Source organism: Capricornis sumatraensis, chromosome 1 (assembly GCF_032405125.1).
Source record: "Capricornis sumatraensis isolate serow.1 chromosome 1, serow.2, whole genome shotgun sequence".
NCBI classification, from domain to species: Eukaryota; Metazoa; Chordata; class Mammalia; order Artiodactyla; family Bovidae; genus Capricornis; species Capricornis sumatraensis.
Window position 1 is genome coordinate 34,041,401 of NC_091069.1, and position 17,302 is coordinate 34,058,702.

The 17,302-nt window shown below is 49.1% G+C and overlaps 1 protein-coding gene across 2 annotated transcripts; it reads left to right on the plus strand.

Annotated features, from left to right (window-relative positions):
- Positions 1-2,215: 2,215 nt before the first annotated feature.
- On the plus strand, positions 2,216-10,523 carry TMEM214 (transmembrane protein 214). 2 transcript variants are annotated; one of them, XM_068965836.1, is made up of 17 exons: positions 2,216-2,360; positions 3,358-3,557; positions 4,113-4,263; positions 4,551-4,685; positions 4,931-5,013; positions 5,427-5,532; positions 5,628-5,709; positions 5,986-6,087; positions 6,457-6,598; positions 7,027-7,118; positions 7,400-7,448; positions 7,640-7,753; positions 8,005-8,122; positions 8,633-8,729; positions 8,949-9,117; positions 9,247-9,398; positions 9,616-10,523. In XM_068965836.1, exons 1-17 carry the CDS (start codon positions 2,216-2,218, stop codon positions 9,740-9,742), a joined length of 2,064 nt encoding a protein of 687 aa, XP_068821937.1. In that variant the 3' UTR covers positions 9,743-10,523. The 2 variants fall into 2 exon arrangements, with proteins under 2 accessions (XP_068821937.1, XP_068821946.1); XM_068965845.1 differs by lacking the exon at positions 4,551-4,685.
- The last annotated feature ends 6,779 nt before the right edge of the window (positions 10,524-17,302 follow it).

Here is a 17,302-nt window from a genome sequence, read left to right on the forward strand (position 1 = left end):
CTCTTCCAAAATCAGTATCGCTTTTGTGACCATACATGTAACACAGAAGAGGTAGAACAAAGAGAAGACAGTGTCTGAGGAAAGCTAAACCAATTATGTGAAAAAAATGAATTGATTAATGCTTATCTCAAATATGGTCCTGGGCAAAAGCACTTCATTTCAGACCCTTTGACCTGAGGCAAAGTCAGCGATGGTCAGGTCTGCAGGGGCTGGAGGGCAGGAAGAAGGAAGCAAGAGGTGGTTATCTCCTACTTTCTGCCTCCAGCCCACCCCATCCTTTACCTGTCCCCGCTTACTTCTCCAAAAGTAGGTATGCCATTTTCCTACTGGCTTCCCACGATCTGCAGGACAAAGTTAAAATTTGACAGGCAAGGACCTTGGCATAAGGGCTCAGGTCCCTGTCCAACCACATTACCTCCAAAATCCATGAAGCACTGTCACATTGAACTACTTCCAGTCTCCCAGACTTGCCACGCTTTGTCCCACCTTTGTAGGCCTTTGCTTACATCAAGTCCACACACCTGGCCTGTTCTTTCCACTTGCCCTAATCCCCAACCATTGACTATTTGCCCATTCCTCAGGACACATTTCCAGTGTCATCTCCTTTAGGAAGCCTTCTCTAATCTCCTTCCTAAAGGAATTCATCACTCCCTAAACTATGCATCCTGTGGGAAGCTGGACTCTAGTTCTTACGATAAACACTTGCCTGGCCTGTTCCTCAGTATGGCAGGTATGAATCTCATAGTCAAATGTGGGACTGTACATTAAGTAGTAAGCTTCCCATGCGGCACTAGTGGTAAAAAGAACCATCCTGTCAATGCAAGAGACTTAAAAGATGCAGGTTTGATCCCTGGGTTGGGAAGATCCCCTGGAGAAGGGCAATTCACTCCAGTATTCTTGCCTGGAGAATCCCATGGACAGAGGAGCCTGGCAGGTTACAGTCCATAGGATCACATGAAGTCGGATAGGACTGAAAAAAACTTGGCATGGCAGGGCATATGAAATAGCACATTTCCTTAATCATGATAAATCACTTCTAGTTCACCTTCACTCATACTCCCCTGCCAGGATGCTTCCAGTTTTGAGGTTTCACGTGATACAACAAGCATGGCCCAAGGGACCTCCAGAGATAGGGAGTGTCTGAGCAGGTAACCTGCTTAAGTAGTTCCTCAGGTCTCCCGTTCTTGATCGCTTCCCTGCCACACCTGGGACTTGGGACTGACTTCTGCGAAGGGAGTCAGAGCCTTTTCTTTCCCACTTCCCGCAAGGGGAAACCCAGCGCTGGCTGTCCCAGGGCCAAAACTTTTCTCTGCCTCCTTTCGAAGGACTCTCCGCACTCCACTTCCTGCCCCACCCCACTCCAAACACTGCCTCAAGGCGAGGAATCCTCAAGCTCCGTCTCTCTTCCCTGTTCCTTCACAATAGCTTTTTTAAATAGCTCGTTAAACTCAAAGTTTACTCTTTAGCAACAGAAAAACTAGCAACTTTCCTGGAAGGAAGGGAGCATTTCATCCACAAACTCTCCCAGGAGCTGAGAAGAATTATTTTCATTCCATCTTTCATGCACAGCTAGAACGGAAAGAAAACCAGAAACAGTTAAATTTTCACCAAGTCACCCAATACTTCCATGTTTAGTTCAGTCGCTCAGTCGCGTCCGACTCTGCGACCCCATGAACCGCAGCACGCCAGGCCTCCCTGTCCATCACCAACTCCCGGAGTCCACCCAAACCATGTCCATTGAGTCGGTGATGCCGTCCAACCATCTCATCCTCTGTCGTCCACTTCTCCTGCCCGCAAACTTTCCCAGCATCAGGGTCTTTTCCAATGAGTCAGCTCTTCGCATCAGGTGGCCAAAGGATTGGAGTTTCAGCTTCAACATCAGTCCTTCCAATGAAGGACTGATCAGACCCAGGACTGATCTCCTTTAGGATGGACTGGTTGGCTCAATAAAAGTTGTCCGAAAGCAGTAGCCTCTCATCTCAATATCTTTTGCTTGGCTGTTTTGTTTTGTTTTGTTTTGCTGAGAAAGGCTCCTGACTCCGCGCCGACCCCTAGCTTGGAAGAACCCGGCAAACACCAACGACTACAAGTCCCAAGCTGCCTTGCGGGTGGCGTCACGCGCCGCGAAGCCCTGCGAGGAGACGTGGCAGAGCGCGGCGCCTCCGCGCCGGACCGGAAAGCTCGGGGAGGTGGCCGTGGCGGGAGGGTCGGAGCTATGGCGGCCAAGACGGCAGGTGGGGGGCGCTGGGAGGTGGTGAAGAAGGGGCGGCGGGCTGGGGCCGGCGGCAGTGGTAAAGGCGGCGGAGGGGACCGCCGGGCGCTCGGGGAGGCGAACGGAGTATGGAAGTACGACCTGACCCGTGAGTACCCACCCAGCCCGCCGCCCCGTGTAGCCCTCGCCCCGCCCCAGGTCTGCCCCCCACCTCCCCACCCCGGGTGGTAGCGAGCAGCTACCGGGACCCAGATGGTCCAAACACCCCTGAGCTCCTGGAGTCGCGAGCTCTCCTGCGGATCGGTACCTCCCAGTTCAGCCGGCGCTCCCCTGGCGTTTCTCTTGACCCTCACAAGAGGTAGACAGCGCGAGGGAGGTCGCCGTCCTCGCCACTCACATGAGTAAACTGAGGCCCAACGAAGTTAGACGACTTCCCCAGGATCACTTGTTTGAGGGGACCGGGATTCCGGTCTTCGGACTCTCAGCAGACAGCACACGCTCCCTGCCAGCTGTCCCCGAGCCCTATAGCCTGGCCTCGCCGGGCAGGTGTCCGGGAACTGCGGAGAGGCTGTCTGGTTCATCACACACTGGGCCCCCGCCTTAAGTAACCTGCAGGTAGGGGGTGGGCGTGGGGACCCGGACCCTCATGAGGCCCGGCAGTGGGAGAAAATGATCCACCGTACGCATCTCCACACCCATCAGGTATTATTCCAAGCGGTGCCTGTTTCCTCAAAGCCTCCTGGAGGAGCAGAGAATGCTTGCCACTTGTTGATTATGGAACTGTCACATCAGAACCAAGAGGAACTGGGGTAGAACCAAGATGGGAAAACTGTAATTTCCCAAACTGGTAGCCACTCAATAAAGAAGCCAGCCCTCTGTGTTGGACACCACCCACCTGCCCAATTTTCCCGTACTCTGATTTCCTAATAAAGAAATGCCTTATCTCTGAAAGAGCCCATGAACTCAAGAGCTGTGGGAACTGAAAGAAGCCACCAGGAGGGGTCCTTAAGCAGGGTGCAGGAAGGGGCTTTGAGGCAGGCTCCTCTCTGGAGATTAAGTGCCAGTGTGTGGGGAGGGACCACTGTTTCTGTGAGGCCCTCCTGATTCAGGGCTGCCCCCCCTTTCTCTGCCTGTCATTACCCCAGCTCCAATCCAGACGACAAGCACCCTGTATGAGCGGGGCTTTGAGAAAATCTTGAAGCGGCAGAATAAGGAGCAGGTTCCACCTCCTGCTGTGGAGCCTAAGAAACCGGGGAACAAGAAGCAGGCTAAGAAGGTGGCGACCCTCACCAACCAGAACCAGAAGCAGGGCCGCTTTCGCAGCCTGGAGGAGGCACTGAAAGCTGTGAGTGTGCCGAGACTTTAGGCAGGGGAAGAATGAGGACCCGAGGAGTAGAGAGGATGAAAGAAGTGGGACAGGGACGGGCTGCTGAGGGACCTGTGGGATGAGGGACACTGCTGACTAAGAGGAGGCCTTCAGGAAAGGATGGAAACCCAGTGGGATGCAGTGTCTGCGCTTAGGATAGAAAGGGAATGAGTTTATAGAGAACCATAGATTAGTGAGAGGAAAACCTGGAAAATCCAGAGATACACAGAGGGTTTAGAAAAACTGGTTCCTCCCGCCAAGAGAAGGAATGATCTTTCGCTTTCGGTCTGCTGTTTCTCCCCTTGAACATGTGAGGGACCCAAGAGTATTAGTTCTTGAGATCACCAGTTACAATTATCTTGTTCTCTAGTTTCTGAAGATCTGGATGCAACAAAAGTATGGCATTCCACATACTTGCATCGAAAAGCAGAAACCCTTTGTTTTTCCTGCCACCACCTAGTTCAACCATTTCCCCACCTCTACCCCATTACTCTACACCTGCAACTCACCATGAGGGGCCTGTGTTCCTGGCAGCTGGACCTGGCAGATCTGCAGAAGGAACTGGACAAGAGCCAGAGTGTGTTCTCTGGGAACCCATCTGTGTGGTTGAAGGACCTGGCCAGCTATCTCAACTACAAGCTCCAAGTACCTCCGAGTGAACCCACACTTAGCCAGCATCCTCACGGTTAGTTCTCCAGATGAGTTGAAGAAAATTCTGAAAGGGCTGTATGTAAGTGCATTACTTAGTAACTGAGCCCCATGACCCCCACTGCCCTGACTTACCTGGGTGATTTGAGCTGTCCTCAGATTAGCATGGCTTCAAAGTTTCTGGGCCTCATTGAAATAGGGAGGATGCCAGCCACAGTGCAGTGACCTCTGCCCTCACTTACAGTTCTCAGGGAGCAAAGCAGAGGCCTCAGAGCTAGCAGAGGCTTCTGGTGCTAGCTCTCATGTGATGCCTATCGACCCCAGATTATCCCTACAGCCTGGTGAGCCGGGAGCTGCGTGGCATCATCCGAGGGCTACTGGCAAAGGCTGCAGGATCCCTGGAGCTCTTTTTTGACCACTGTCTATTCACCATGCTACAAGAACTGGATAAGACTCCAGGTGAGAGGGTCCCATGAGAATTAGGCCAGTCCTATCTTGGGAACCTAATCCCCTTTTTCCTGCTTCTAGAGTACCTGAAGAGGTTCTGTTTTAGCAGAGAAACATGCTAATTCCAGCACTCTTGGAAAAGAAGGAGGATGCTAGGACTCCCTGGGCCTGGGTTCTGGGCTCTCAGCTGTTGAAAGGGAGATTACAGGTTTGGGGTGCTGATTAGTATATATGGGTCTGAGAATGTGTATCTCCAGGGGAGTCACTGCACGGTTACCGCATCTGTATCCAGGCCATTCTGCAAGACAAGCCCAAGATTGTCACCACGAACCTAGGCAAGGTGAGCTCAGTGTTGTGATGGGGCCATTGGGAGGCCAGGACTGGGGAGACTGGGCAGAATTGACTCTGTTGAACCCAGTTAAGGGATGCGGGAGGTTCTGTAAGACAAGTAGTTAGCTAACGGCATTAGCACTATGTGCATATATGAGGTAGGTACCGCTATTGTTCCCATTTCGTAGATGAGAAGATTGAGCCACAGAAGGGGTCAGTTACTTTGTAGAGTTGGTCAACTTGTAAGTGATAAATGTGAGTGAAGACCATAGCCTGGTGCCAGAGTCTGTGCTCTGAGTCACTCCGCCACGTTACCACATGGCTCCATTGTCCTCTCCCAGTTGAATTCTGTCTTCTTTGGCTTTGGGGGTGCTTCTGGTGCTTTGCCCTTTCCCAACCTGCCTCCCTCACTGGTCTCCCCAGTTCCTAGAACTGCTGAGGTCCCACCAGAGCCGACCAGCCAAGTGTCTGACCATCATGTGGGCCCTGGGTCAAGCGGGTTTTACCAACCTCACCGAGGGACTGAGAGGTAAAAGATAGAAACGTTTTGGAGCTGGAAGTTCCTCTTTAATGTCCCCAGTGGATCCAATCTTGAGGCTTCCTCCCTGACCTTTGTCTCCACAGTGTGGCTTGGGATTATGCTGCCTGTGCTGGGCATCAAGTCTCTGTCTCCCTTCGCCATTGCATACCTGGATCGGCTGCTCCTGTGAGTAATTGGGAGTGTAGGGGAAGAGCAAGCCCAGGGTGTTTTCAGGTAGCTATTTCAGCAGAATGGGATGCTGTGATCCTGGTTTCCATAGATATGAAGAAGCATCAGGACCAGCTCCTCCCAAGTCAGAATGGTGGTGAAGAAGGAAAGGGAGGGAGCCAGGAAGTTGGGGGGATAGAGTGGAGTTTATGCCCTTTTTCTTAGATGTTCTTAGCTGGGACCGTGACCAGGGTAGGTGTTCCCCAGTAAGCCTGTTTCTTTCCTCCCCCACAGGATGCACCCCAACCTCACCAAGGGATTTGGCATGATTGGCCCCAAGGACCTCTTCCCACTTCTGGACTTTGCCTATATGCCCAACAACTCCTTGACTCCCAGGTAGGGCTGTCCCAGGGCACAACCTGCTGTGAAGGACCCCAGCAGAGGGTTAGGACATTACATCTGTCCCTTCACCTCCTGCCGCCCTCAATCTGAGATTATCAACCCACATGTTCACGGGATCGTTGAACCCTTGGAATTACATGGGCCCTCAATGGTGATTGGCCTGTGGGCATTTTCTGGGGAGGGGACCCATGACTGAGCAGATTTTCCAAGAAGTCTCTGAGTCTAGAAAGATGCAGAACCATTACAAGGCCCTTCATGACCACCACCTTGGGCAGGGTGTGGACTTTGCAGCAGGCACAAGGGACACAGCACACAAAGCCAGTTAGAGTCTATGCTCAGCTCTCCTCTCAACCCCCTCCACAGCCTGCAGGAGCAGCTATGTCAGCTATACCCACGACTGAAGGTGCTGGCATTTGGGGCAAAGCCGGAATCCACGCTACATACCTACTTCCCCTCCTTCTTGTCCAGAGCCACCCCTGGCTGCCCTCCAGAGATGAAGAAAGAGGTGAGGAGCTGGTGGGAGGTGCCTTTCTCCTTCTTGGGGTCTGTTGTGAGGTCCCTATCTGCTGACAGGCCCTGCTACTGGGAGCCTGTTTTCTCTCCTCTCTGCCCCGCTCCCCAGCTTGGTCCCAACAGCCAACTGCTGGCTCCCTTATGCTTCACCCTCGGAAGAATGGAGCTGAAAAGGCAGCCTGTTCAGATCTGACCAGTCTCTCATGGTCCCTTGCAGACAAGTGAATTTTGATCTCAGGAGCCCCTTCCTCCCCTTTACAGCCTCTTGGAGATTTTGAGGGTATGGGCACAATTTCTCCGCCCTTCAGGGTGGAGTGCTGCCTGGGGGGCCCCACTTGGCACTAAGAGGGGAAGTTAGCTCTTAGCACTCCCCACCATTGCCCGGGGTCCGGCGGTCTCTCCCTTCTATCTCCTGTGCAGCTCCTGAGAAGCCTGACCGAGTGCCTGATGGTGGACCCCCTCAGCACCAGCGTATGGCGGCAGCTCTATCCCAAGCACCTGTCACAGTCCAGGCAGGTGGGAGGGTGGGGTCACCTGCCTCCGATCCACACAGAGAAACCTTAATTCACTTTTCGTGATGTGTCCTGTCTGTAAGCAGAAGGGGGATGTTTGTCACTGTTGTTCAGGCTCATACCTGTGGGGGCTTTGCAGGGAGGCTTCCAGGAAGCTGCTCCTCTGTGGGGGTGGAGGACGGGGCATAGAGGGTCTTTCAACTTGAAGGAGCTGGGGCCCATGGAGGACGGGAGGGGCCAGGTGGGCCTCCTGATGGGAAAGGATTGTGCTTTCCCCACAGCCTGCTGTTGGAGCACCTGCTCAGGTCCTGGGAGCGGATTCCCAAGAAGGTGAGCTGGGAAGACATGGCAGGTTAGGCCTTGTCTGGGTTCTGGGTTCGTACCCTCCGCCACTGGCCCCGCTTTCTGGGAAGGCACTCTGTTAGCACTTCTGGCGTGGAATACTAAGCGAAATGGAAGCTCAGGGTTCCCTCGTGGGCTAAATCTTAACGTTCTCAGCCTAGACTTCTCTTACTCTACAGACGCAGAAGTCTTTGCAAGAAACCATTCAGTCCTTCAAGCTTACCAACCAGGATCTACTGAGAAAGGGCAGCGGCAGCAATCAGGATGTTGTCACCTGCGACTCGGCCTGCAAGGTGCCAGCGCCCAGCCCGCTGCCCTCGCCTCCCACCACCACCCATAGACTGTTCTCCTCGTGGTCTCTGCACACCCTGGGTTGGACCTGTATAACTTTCCTGCCCCACCTGCCGCGGGAGCCCCCACCACCTCTGGAGTAGTGTGAGGGCTCGATCCTCTCTGTGGAAGGCCTAGCTTGAGGCCTGCCTTAGGAGGCCAGGGCCAGCCCCTCTCCCTTCTGACCACTGCAACCTGCCCCTTCTCCTTTTAGAGTCTGTTGCAGCAGGCTCGGGGCTTCCGGCTGCCCTGGACACGGCTACTCCTGTTGGTGCTGGTCTTTGCCATAGGTTTCCTATGCCATGACTTCCGGTCACACAGCTCTTTCCAGGGTAAGCAGGGATTGGCTGGCAAAGGAGATAGCCAGGGGCTTTTTCTAGGGACACAGAGCTGGATGTACCACTCCCAGCCCCCGCACACACTCCAGAACAGACGTTTTTCTAACAGATGTGTCTGTGCTTTGCATTGTAGAAATCCTTGCATATTCATGGTCTTATTTGAGTAGTGTTATCTTGTTTTTAATTTCTGAGGAAATTGAGGCTCAGAAAGATTTACCAATTAGCATAAGATCACAGCTAGGAAGTAGAAAGGCTGACCCTCAAACCCGAGGTTTCCTAATGCCCAAGTCCACAGCTCCACCTGGCTGTACCCTTCTTGCTCCCCTGGCCTGCATCCCTCCCTCCACATGTGCTCCAGAGCATAGTGGAGCCAGCTCTGCGACCCCGTGAGCATGTCCAGTTCTACCCCATCCCTCACTGGGCCTGCTCTGGGGCCTGTAGTGCCTGCCTCCCCAGTCCCTGCCCCGCTAACCTCCCCACTCACCCGAGGCCCCCTCTCTGCAGCCTCCCTTTCTGGCCGGCTGCTTCAGTCATCTGGTGTCTTGCCTGCTGGCCAACAAGCATGCACCAAGATCTACTCCTACAGCCTTCAGGGCTACAGGTGAGACCTCCGGGGGTCAGGGTGGGAGGGGACCTGGCGGGGAGAGGGAGGCGTGGAAGAGAGAGGGCTTGCCTGTTAAGGGTGGTGATGGCATTGACAATCAATGGGAAGCCGCTGTGGTTTTCCCCTCCCAAGGCCTCCCTTGCCCCAGCTGTTCTTAGGCCAGCCTGCTTGGGAAACTCCAGACACCTTCTTCCTCCCTCTGTGTCTCCGCTACAGCTGGCTGGAGAAGACATTGCCAGCCTGGGGCTCCCACCTGCTGACTGTGGTGAGGCCTGGCTTGCAGCTGGCCTGGGCCCACACCAATGCCACCGTCAGCTTCCTTTCTGCCCACTGTGCCTCACACCTTGCCTGGTTCAGTGACAGCCTCGCCAACCTCTTCCAGAGGGTAAGCCGGAGACACAGAGGTCGGAGAAGGCTCTGACCTCTCGCCGGATGGGCTGTGTTCTTGGGAAGGTGCAGCCCCATGTGGACTGCCTTCCCTGTTGTTCTAACCTGTCCATTCTCCATGGTCCAGGTACAGACCCAGCTCCCTGACACCCTGAACCAGCTGGTCCGTTCTCTGAGGGAGCTGCTCCTGTTTCTTTACCACAGCATCCTGCTGCCCACATGGCACATGCTGCTTGAGACCCTGGCCCAGATCCAGGAGCATTGCCACGAGGCATGCAGGTGAGACCCTACCCCAGGGCTCCAGCAGGAGGCCTGTGGCCCCAGGCCCTTTCTCCAGGGACACAGCTCCCCATTTGGTTTTCTCACTCTGCCCTGCCCCCTGCGCATCCCCTGGGCACTTTGGGATCTGGGTTGTGAGTATGAGCTAGAGCTCTTTGACTTGACACAGCTGCACATCACAATTTCCCAACCCCCAAAATGTCTGCTTTCCTCCCAGAGGCGAGGTGACTTGGGACTGCCTGAAGACACAGCTCAGTGAGGCTGCCCACTGGACCTGGCTCAGACTACAGGACACCACAGTGGCTTTCTTGGACTGGGCACTTGCCATGATATCCCAGCAGTAGGCCCTGCCTCCCTGGCCACTGGGCTCTGTCTGGAGCAGACCACTGGAGACTGTTGGGGCAGAGAGTGGCAATTCTGTACCGGAGTCTTTGTTACTTGGTCCCTAAGTTCTGTCTCCTCAGCAGGTGGTAGGCTGCCTCTGCCTCGGTTCTTCCGGTTTGGTGGCAATGAGCCCAGAGGTATCTCAGCCTCCAACCCACGACTCCACTGACCACTGCTCTGCCCGACTGCACATGGCTCCCAGCCTCTGTCCTTGGGCCTGGTAGCCTCTCTTGTCTCTGCTCTTCACTTCCTTCTCTCTCATTCTTGAAGCCTCAAACAGCTCATCTTGAAAAGGTGGACTTCAGCAAGTGGCTTCTGCATTCTGACAAATGATTCCTGCTCCCAGACCTTAACCACGGCAGAAAAAAAAAGGGACTTCTAGAAGAATCTAGAAGAATGTAGCACCACAGTGAGCGGTAGCAGCTTTGTCTCTACCGACAGTCTGGGTGTGGCTGTCCGTGGACATGGAGGCCTGGGTGGAGAGGCCTCTCACCTGAAAATGTTCAACTTAGGTCCTTCAAGGCGCCTACTGTCCCTGCCATCATGGTCCTGCATCCTTGCTCTCTGTCCCCCTTCAGTGCTGGGGAGGTCTCAACCTCCGTGTTCAGCCCTTCTCTGCTGCCCACCCCTGCCATCTGTCTGGAGAGCAGAGCCCAGGTCGTCATGTTCCTCAGGCCCAGGAAACCATCCAGCAACCTGTTGAGACAGGACACAGCATGTGGCTTGTGGATGTGCCCACTTGGTGGAATAAAGGACACAGATTTGATTTCTGGTTTTTCTCTGTGCTGCTTCATATAGAAATTCCTACAGTTGTGGACAGGACGACAAAATGTGAGCTCCTACACATTCTTTGGCCCTCTGCCCTCCCAAAGGTTGTAGCCTCTGGCTGTAGTTGAGCTTCTGGCAAGGAAAGCCTGCTTCCATCATTCTAAAGTTTGGCCTGTCAAGGGTTCTAGACACCCTACTTGCTCACTTATCGTCTCACTTGTCCTGTGATTCATGTCCCAAGATTGCCTTTGTAGCTTGAGGATTATATGCCTGGAAAAGTCGGGGAGAGTGTCCTAGAGGACTTTTGGCCAGCAATCAGAGGATGCCTCCTTCCTTGCCAGGACCTTCATTTATTAATTGGTTCATTTTATAGGCAGTGAGTGAAAGATTCAGAACTCCAAGAGACACATGAGTCAACGGTTTATCACCCATGTCCCTTTTAATTTGAGTTGAGACTACAAGTCAGCTAACTGCACGGGTTTTTCAGTTCTCGCCTGAAGTTTCTTTCCTTGAGTGTTTAAAGAATATAAGCAGTCTTAGAGGTGCACTGCCCACTTCAGCATCCATGGGTTGAGTTCCTTTCCCATCACGAATGCCTGGGATGACTAGCAGGGGTGATGGCCAGCTGCCACTTTCCCTTTCACAGGTGGCCCTGTGGTGCTGCCTCCATTTTTCAGCGCCAGGATTATCCAGCAACAAGCATAGCAAAATCTTGACACAAAGGGAAGTCATGAGGACTGTAACATCTTCCTTTCCTTGTTAGGATGTAACTTACCACACTGGGCAGAAGCCTGCTTTTGTAGTGGCAGTCAGCCATGACCATTTTTTCCCAGAAAAAAAAAAGAAACCCCACCTCATGAAGGACCAAAGTGTAGGCCTGCTAGCAGGACTGTCCACAGGTCCCCAAACATGTTCCATTGCTTCAGTTCTTTACCTAAAATCAGTTTTGGATGGCTTCAATTCTTGAGTGAATCCTAGTAACTGGCCTGAATTCAAGACAAATTGAAGAAAATGATCCGGTGTGAGCTTGGGTTGGCACCAGTGCAGGGCCATCCCGTACAATGACATCAAGTCCAACCGAGGCTGCTGGACTGGACTTTCAATCCAGCAACTCAGAGAATCCCACTTACAAGTGCTTCCTTGGATTCTAGTGTGTACACTACTACCTTATTGGAGTCATCTAATTTCTAACGTAATCCTGGGATACAACATTTTTCTTTAACTCAGGTTAACTGGGCTCTCCACAGCCTCTCACAGGGACGCTACTGACTCCTCAATCGGCATTTTTGGATAGATACCTGATACTGGAATGGTCAGAATGTTTCCTCTATCCACTGCACCTGCTATTCATTAAAGCTAGATCAGACATGTAGATATTTCACTTTCGCACAACTCTACAGGGATCCAAGCCAAGCCAGTTAGCTGCACGAGTATAGACTGGTAGTGTACACTGATGCTGACAGACAGGCAGGCAGGCACACTGACGACTGGTGTTACTGGAAGTCAACTGACATCTTGAAGATCACTTCTAGACATTTTAACTTTACTTTTCACACACAGCTGGAGTTCTACAGATAACACATCAAGTAACTGAAGGGCAGTTTGAGTACTATTATCTCTTATTAGCTTTAGTTACTAGTTTGACCAATCTACCAACCAGACCATTCTGTCCAACAACAGCAGAATACATATTATTCTTGCATATTATATCTCAACACTTCTTTCCATTTATCTAAGTCTCAATGCATATTTTTGGTTTCTTTTGGCTACTTGTACCCTGTCTACAGCTTCAGCTTTAGAGCAGGGTGGGTGGAGGGGGAGCCTGACTTACTATGGATAGATAATGTTGCTGGACTCATGCCTGTGGTGTTGCCAGCCTCTTCCCAAATGTCACCATTCTCAGAATGGAGCGTTGCCCACAAAGACAGGCATACCTGCTCTGCCCTATTCCAGAGTGACCCAGTTGTCAATAATACAGAAATTGCAATGGTTGGATGACCTCTGAGCATTTTAATATGTCTTATCTCTCCTGAAGGAGTTTGGATTTAAGTGAACACTTAAAGTGATGAATTCATTTTCTAATCACCTTCCTGGTTCTGCTCCCTGAAGGACTTGAGGGTGCAAAGGACCTTGCTTTTCTGTATCTGGTGTTCCATTCTTAACCTGTGGTTTCATTGCCCAGACCTGAGGTATAAGAAAGAATTTTCATCATTCAGTGTATGAGCAAATACCTATTGAATATTTTACCTATTAGAATTAGGAGTTGAAACATGTTGGATATACCTCAGTATATACTTTTACTATTTTAGTACACAAGTTATTAATTTTTAATAGATTTTTTTACAGCAGTTTTAAGTTCACATCAAAATTCAGCAAAAAGCACCGTGTCGTTGCCCTGGCACTTCAGGTTCCCTCACTGTCAACAGCAGTGAACCTATACTGACATGCCACTATCACCAGCACTTATCTGAAGTCTGTAGTTTACCTTAATCATACTTTGCATGATTTCAATCTTTTTAAATTTATTGAGACATTACCTAATACGTGGGCTATCCTAGAGAATACTCCCATGTACTCTTGAGAAGCATATGTATTCTGCTGTTGTTAGATGGAATGGTTTGGTTGGTAGGCTGGTCAAGGCCTCTGTTGCCTTATTGAGCTTATCATAAACATTGAAGAATTACAAAGCAGTAAGAAAAGCACTAAGCAACAATAAAAATATGGATGAAAGATACTTTATAAAAGAAATGCAAATGAACAATAGACTTGGGAGGAAAAGTCCATTTCACTGCCAAAGAGATACAAATTTAAGATAACCACTTATTTTTGCCTTTCATGTTGACAAAAAAATTTTTTAAGTGATTTACTCAGTGAATGCTATGATGCTGCTGCTGCTGCTAAGTCGCTTCAGTCATGTCTGATTCTGTGCGACCCCATAGATGGAAGCCCACCAGGCTCCACCATCCTTGGGATTCTCCAGGCAAGAATACTGGAGTGGGTTGCCATTTCCTTCTCCAACGTATGAAAGTGAAAAGTGAAAGTGAAGTTGCTCAGTCGTGTCCGACTCTTCGAGACCCCATGGACTGCAGCCCACCAGGCTCTTCTGTCCATGGGATTTTCCAGGCAAGAGTACTGGAGTGGGCTGCCATTTCCTTCTCCAGAATGCTATGATAGAAACTGGTATAATGTTTCTAGGAAGTAATTTGGTAACATTTGTCAAAAGCCTAGAAAGTTTCATATTACTTTACCAAGTAGTTCCACTCCTATGAATATATTCTAGAAGGTACAGAAGTAAACAGAAGTGTGAACAAAGATTTACATATAACATTTATTGTAGCAGTATTAATCATGAAAAGTTTGGGTATAAGTTGTCCCAACAATAAGATGAATATTTCAGTAAATTTTGGTACAAAGCAGATGAGAAATGACTAGTCAAATGACAATTTAAAAAACTTTAATGACAGAAAATTGCTTATTACTAATTGAGCTCAACTTATTGAAATGTGGCCTACAATAAAAAATACAGAAAATAAATGTTGACAAGGATGTGGAGAAATCGGCACCCTCTTACACTGGTGGTGAGAATGTACAATTGTTCAACAGTTGTGGAAAACAGTTTGGCAGTTCCTCAAAGAGTTAAACATACAAATACCATAAAACTCAGCAATTCCATTCCTAAGTGTACCCAAGACAAATGAAAATATAAATCCACACAGAAACTTGTACATGAATGTTTGTAGCACTATTATTTATAAAAGCCAAAAGGTGGGGAAAGACATAAACAGAAGAATGGACAACCGAATGGAATATTATTTAGCCATAAAAGGGACAAAGTACCGATACATGCTGCAATGTCCATGAGTCTCAAAACATAAGTGAAAGAAATCAAGCATGAAAGGTCACATATTTTATGGTTTTATATGAAATCTCCAGAATAAGGTACATCCGTGGAGACAGCCAATTAGTCGTTGCCAGGGGTTGGGTGAAATGCAGATGGGAGTGCTTACTTTCAGGGTTAACAGATGTTCTTCCAGAGTGAGAAAAAGTTTTTCAGTCAGAGAAAGGTGATCATTTGCAGAACACTATGAATGTACTAAATGATACTGAATTGTTCATATTTTAAAATAGTTAATTGTATGTTATGTGAATTTCCCTCAGAAACAAAAGCCCCAAGCAACGTAATTAAATAGCTTCTGCTTTCTGACCCCACCTTCTCCCAAGAAAGAGAGCGTGGTAAACATCGCTCCAAGAAAACCGCCCCGAGCTAACGCTCTCCAACACAATGGTAGGTAGCCTTTGCAGCAGCAGAATGAAGTTAAATCAATGGGAAGAGGTTAACCTGCTTTGTGGATGCCCACAGACGTGAACCCTGGTGTGCGTTCGGTAACAACACAAACCTCAGATTTAAAGTTTAGCCTGTTTGTTTCCAAGGCAAACGATTCAATATCACGATAATCCAAGTCTATGCCTTGACCAGTAACGCTGAAGAAGCTGAAGTTAAACAGTTCTATGAAGACCTACAAGACCTTCTAGAACTAACACCCCAAAAAGATGTCCTTTTCATTATAGGGGGCTGGAATGCAAAAGTAGGAAGTCAAGGAACACCTGGAGTAACAGGCAAATTTGGCCTTGGAGTACAGAATGAGGCAGGGCAAAGGCTAATAGAGTTCTGTCAAGAGAACACACTAGTCATAGCAAACACCCTCTTCCACCAACACAAGAGAAGACTCTACACATGGACATCACGAGATGGTCAACACCGAAATCAGATTGATTTTATTCTTTGTAGCCACAGATGGAGAGGCTCTATACAGTTAGCAAAAACAAGACCTTAGTAAAAACAAGACCGGGAGCTGACTGTGGCTCAGATCATGAACTCCTTATTGCCAAATTCAGACTGAAATTGAAGAAAGTGGAGAAAACCACTAGACCATTCAGGTATGACCTAAATCAAATCCCTTATGATTATATAGTGGAAATGAGAAATAGATTTAAGGGACTAGATCTGATAGACAGAGTACCTGATGAACTGTGGATGGAGGTTCGTAACATTGTACCGGAGACGGGAATCAAGACCATCCCTAAGAAAAAGAAATGCAAAAAAGCAAAATGGCTGTTTGAGGAGGACTTACAAATAGCTGTGAAAAGAAAAGAAGCAAAAAGCAAAGGGGAAAAGGAAAGATATACCCATTTGAAAGAGAGTTCCAAAGAATAGCAAGAAGAGATAAGAAAGCCTTCCTCAGCAATCAATGCAAAGAAATAGAGGAAAACAACAGAATGGGAAAGACTAGAGATCTCTTCAAGAAAATTAGAGATACCAAGGGAACATTTCATGCAAAGATGGGCTCGATAAAGGACAGAAATGGTATGGACCTAACCGAAGAGGAAGATATTAAGAAGACATGGCAAGAATACACAGAAGAACTGCACAAAAAAGATCTTCACGACCCAGATAATCATGATGGTGTGATTACTCACCTAGAGCCAGACATCCTGGAATGTGAAGTCAAGTGGGCCTTAGGAAGCATCACTATGAATAAAGCTAGTGGAGGTGATGGAATTCCAGTTGAGCTCTTTCAAATCCTGAAAGATGATGCTGTGAAAGTGCTGCACTCAATATGCCAGCAAATTTGGAAGACTCAGCAGTGGCCACAGGACTGGAAAAGGTCAGTTTTCATTCCAATCCCAAAGAAAGGCAATGCCAAAGAATGCTCCAACTACCGCACAATCGCACTCATCTCACATGCTAGTAAAGTAATGCTCAAAATTCTCCAAGCCAGGCTTCAGCAATACGTGAACCGTGAACTTCCAGATGTTCAAGCTGGTTTTAGAAAAGGCAGAGGAACCAGAGATCAAAAAAGGCAGAGGAACCAGAGCCAGCATTCGCTGGATCATCGAAAAAGCAAGAGAGTTCCAGAAAAACATCTTTTTGTTTTATTGACTATGCCAAAGCCTCTGACTGTGTGGATCACAACAAACTGTGGAAAATTCTGAAAGAGATGGGAATACCAGACTACCTGACCTGCCTCTTGAGAAACCTGTATGCAGGTCAGGAAGCAACAGTTAGAACTGGACATGGAACAACAGACTGGTTCCAAATAGGGAAAGGAGTACGTCGAGGCTGTATATTGTCACCCTACTTATTTAACTTACATGCAGAGTACATCATAAGAAATGCTAGACTGGATGAAGCACAAGCTGGAATTGAGATTGCTGGGAGAAATATCAATAACCTCAGATATGGAGATGACACTACCCTTATGGCAGAAAGTGAAGAAGAACTAAAAAGCCTCTTGATGAAAGTGAAAGAGGAGAGTGAAAAAGTAGGCTTAAAGCTCAACATTCAGAAAATTAAGACCATGGCATCCAGTCCCATCACTTCATGACAAATAGATGGGCAAACAGTGGAAACAGTGTCAGACTTTATTTTTCTGGGCTCCAAAATCACTGCAGATGGTGATTGCAGCCATGAAATAAAAAGACACTCCTTGGAAGGAAAGTTATGACCAACCTAGACAGCATATTAAAAAGCAGAGACATTACTTTGCCAACAAAGGTCCGTCTAGTCAAGGGTATGGTTTTTCCAGTTGTCATGTATGGATGTGAGAGTTGGACTATAAAGCTGAGCACAGAAAAATCGGTGTTTTTGAACTGTGGTGTTGGAGAAGACTCTTGAGAGTCCCTTGGACTGCAAGGAGGTCCAACCAGTCTATCCTAAAGGAGATCAGTCCTGGGTGTTCATTGTAAGGACT

What these genes read in the sequence shown, in the direction of transcription:
- TMEM214 (XM_068965836.1), top strand. Translation starts at nt 2,216, where the DNA reads ATGGCGGCCAAGACGGCAGGTGGGGGGCGCTGGGAGGTGGTGAAGAAG. An exon ending in AACAACTCCTTGACTCCCAG is followed by an intron (nt 6,088 to 6,456) that starts GTAGGGCTGTCC and finishes CCCCCTCCACAG; the next exon opens with CCTGCAGGAGCAGCTATGTC. An exon ending in TACAGCCTTCAGGGCTACAG is followed by an intron (nt 8,730 to 8,948) that starts GTGAGACCTCCG and finishes TCTCCGCTACAG; the next exon opens with CTGGCTGGAGAAGACATTGC.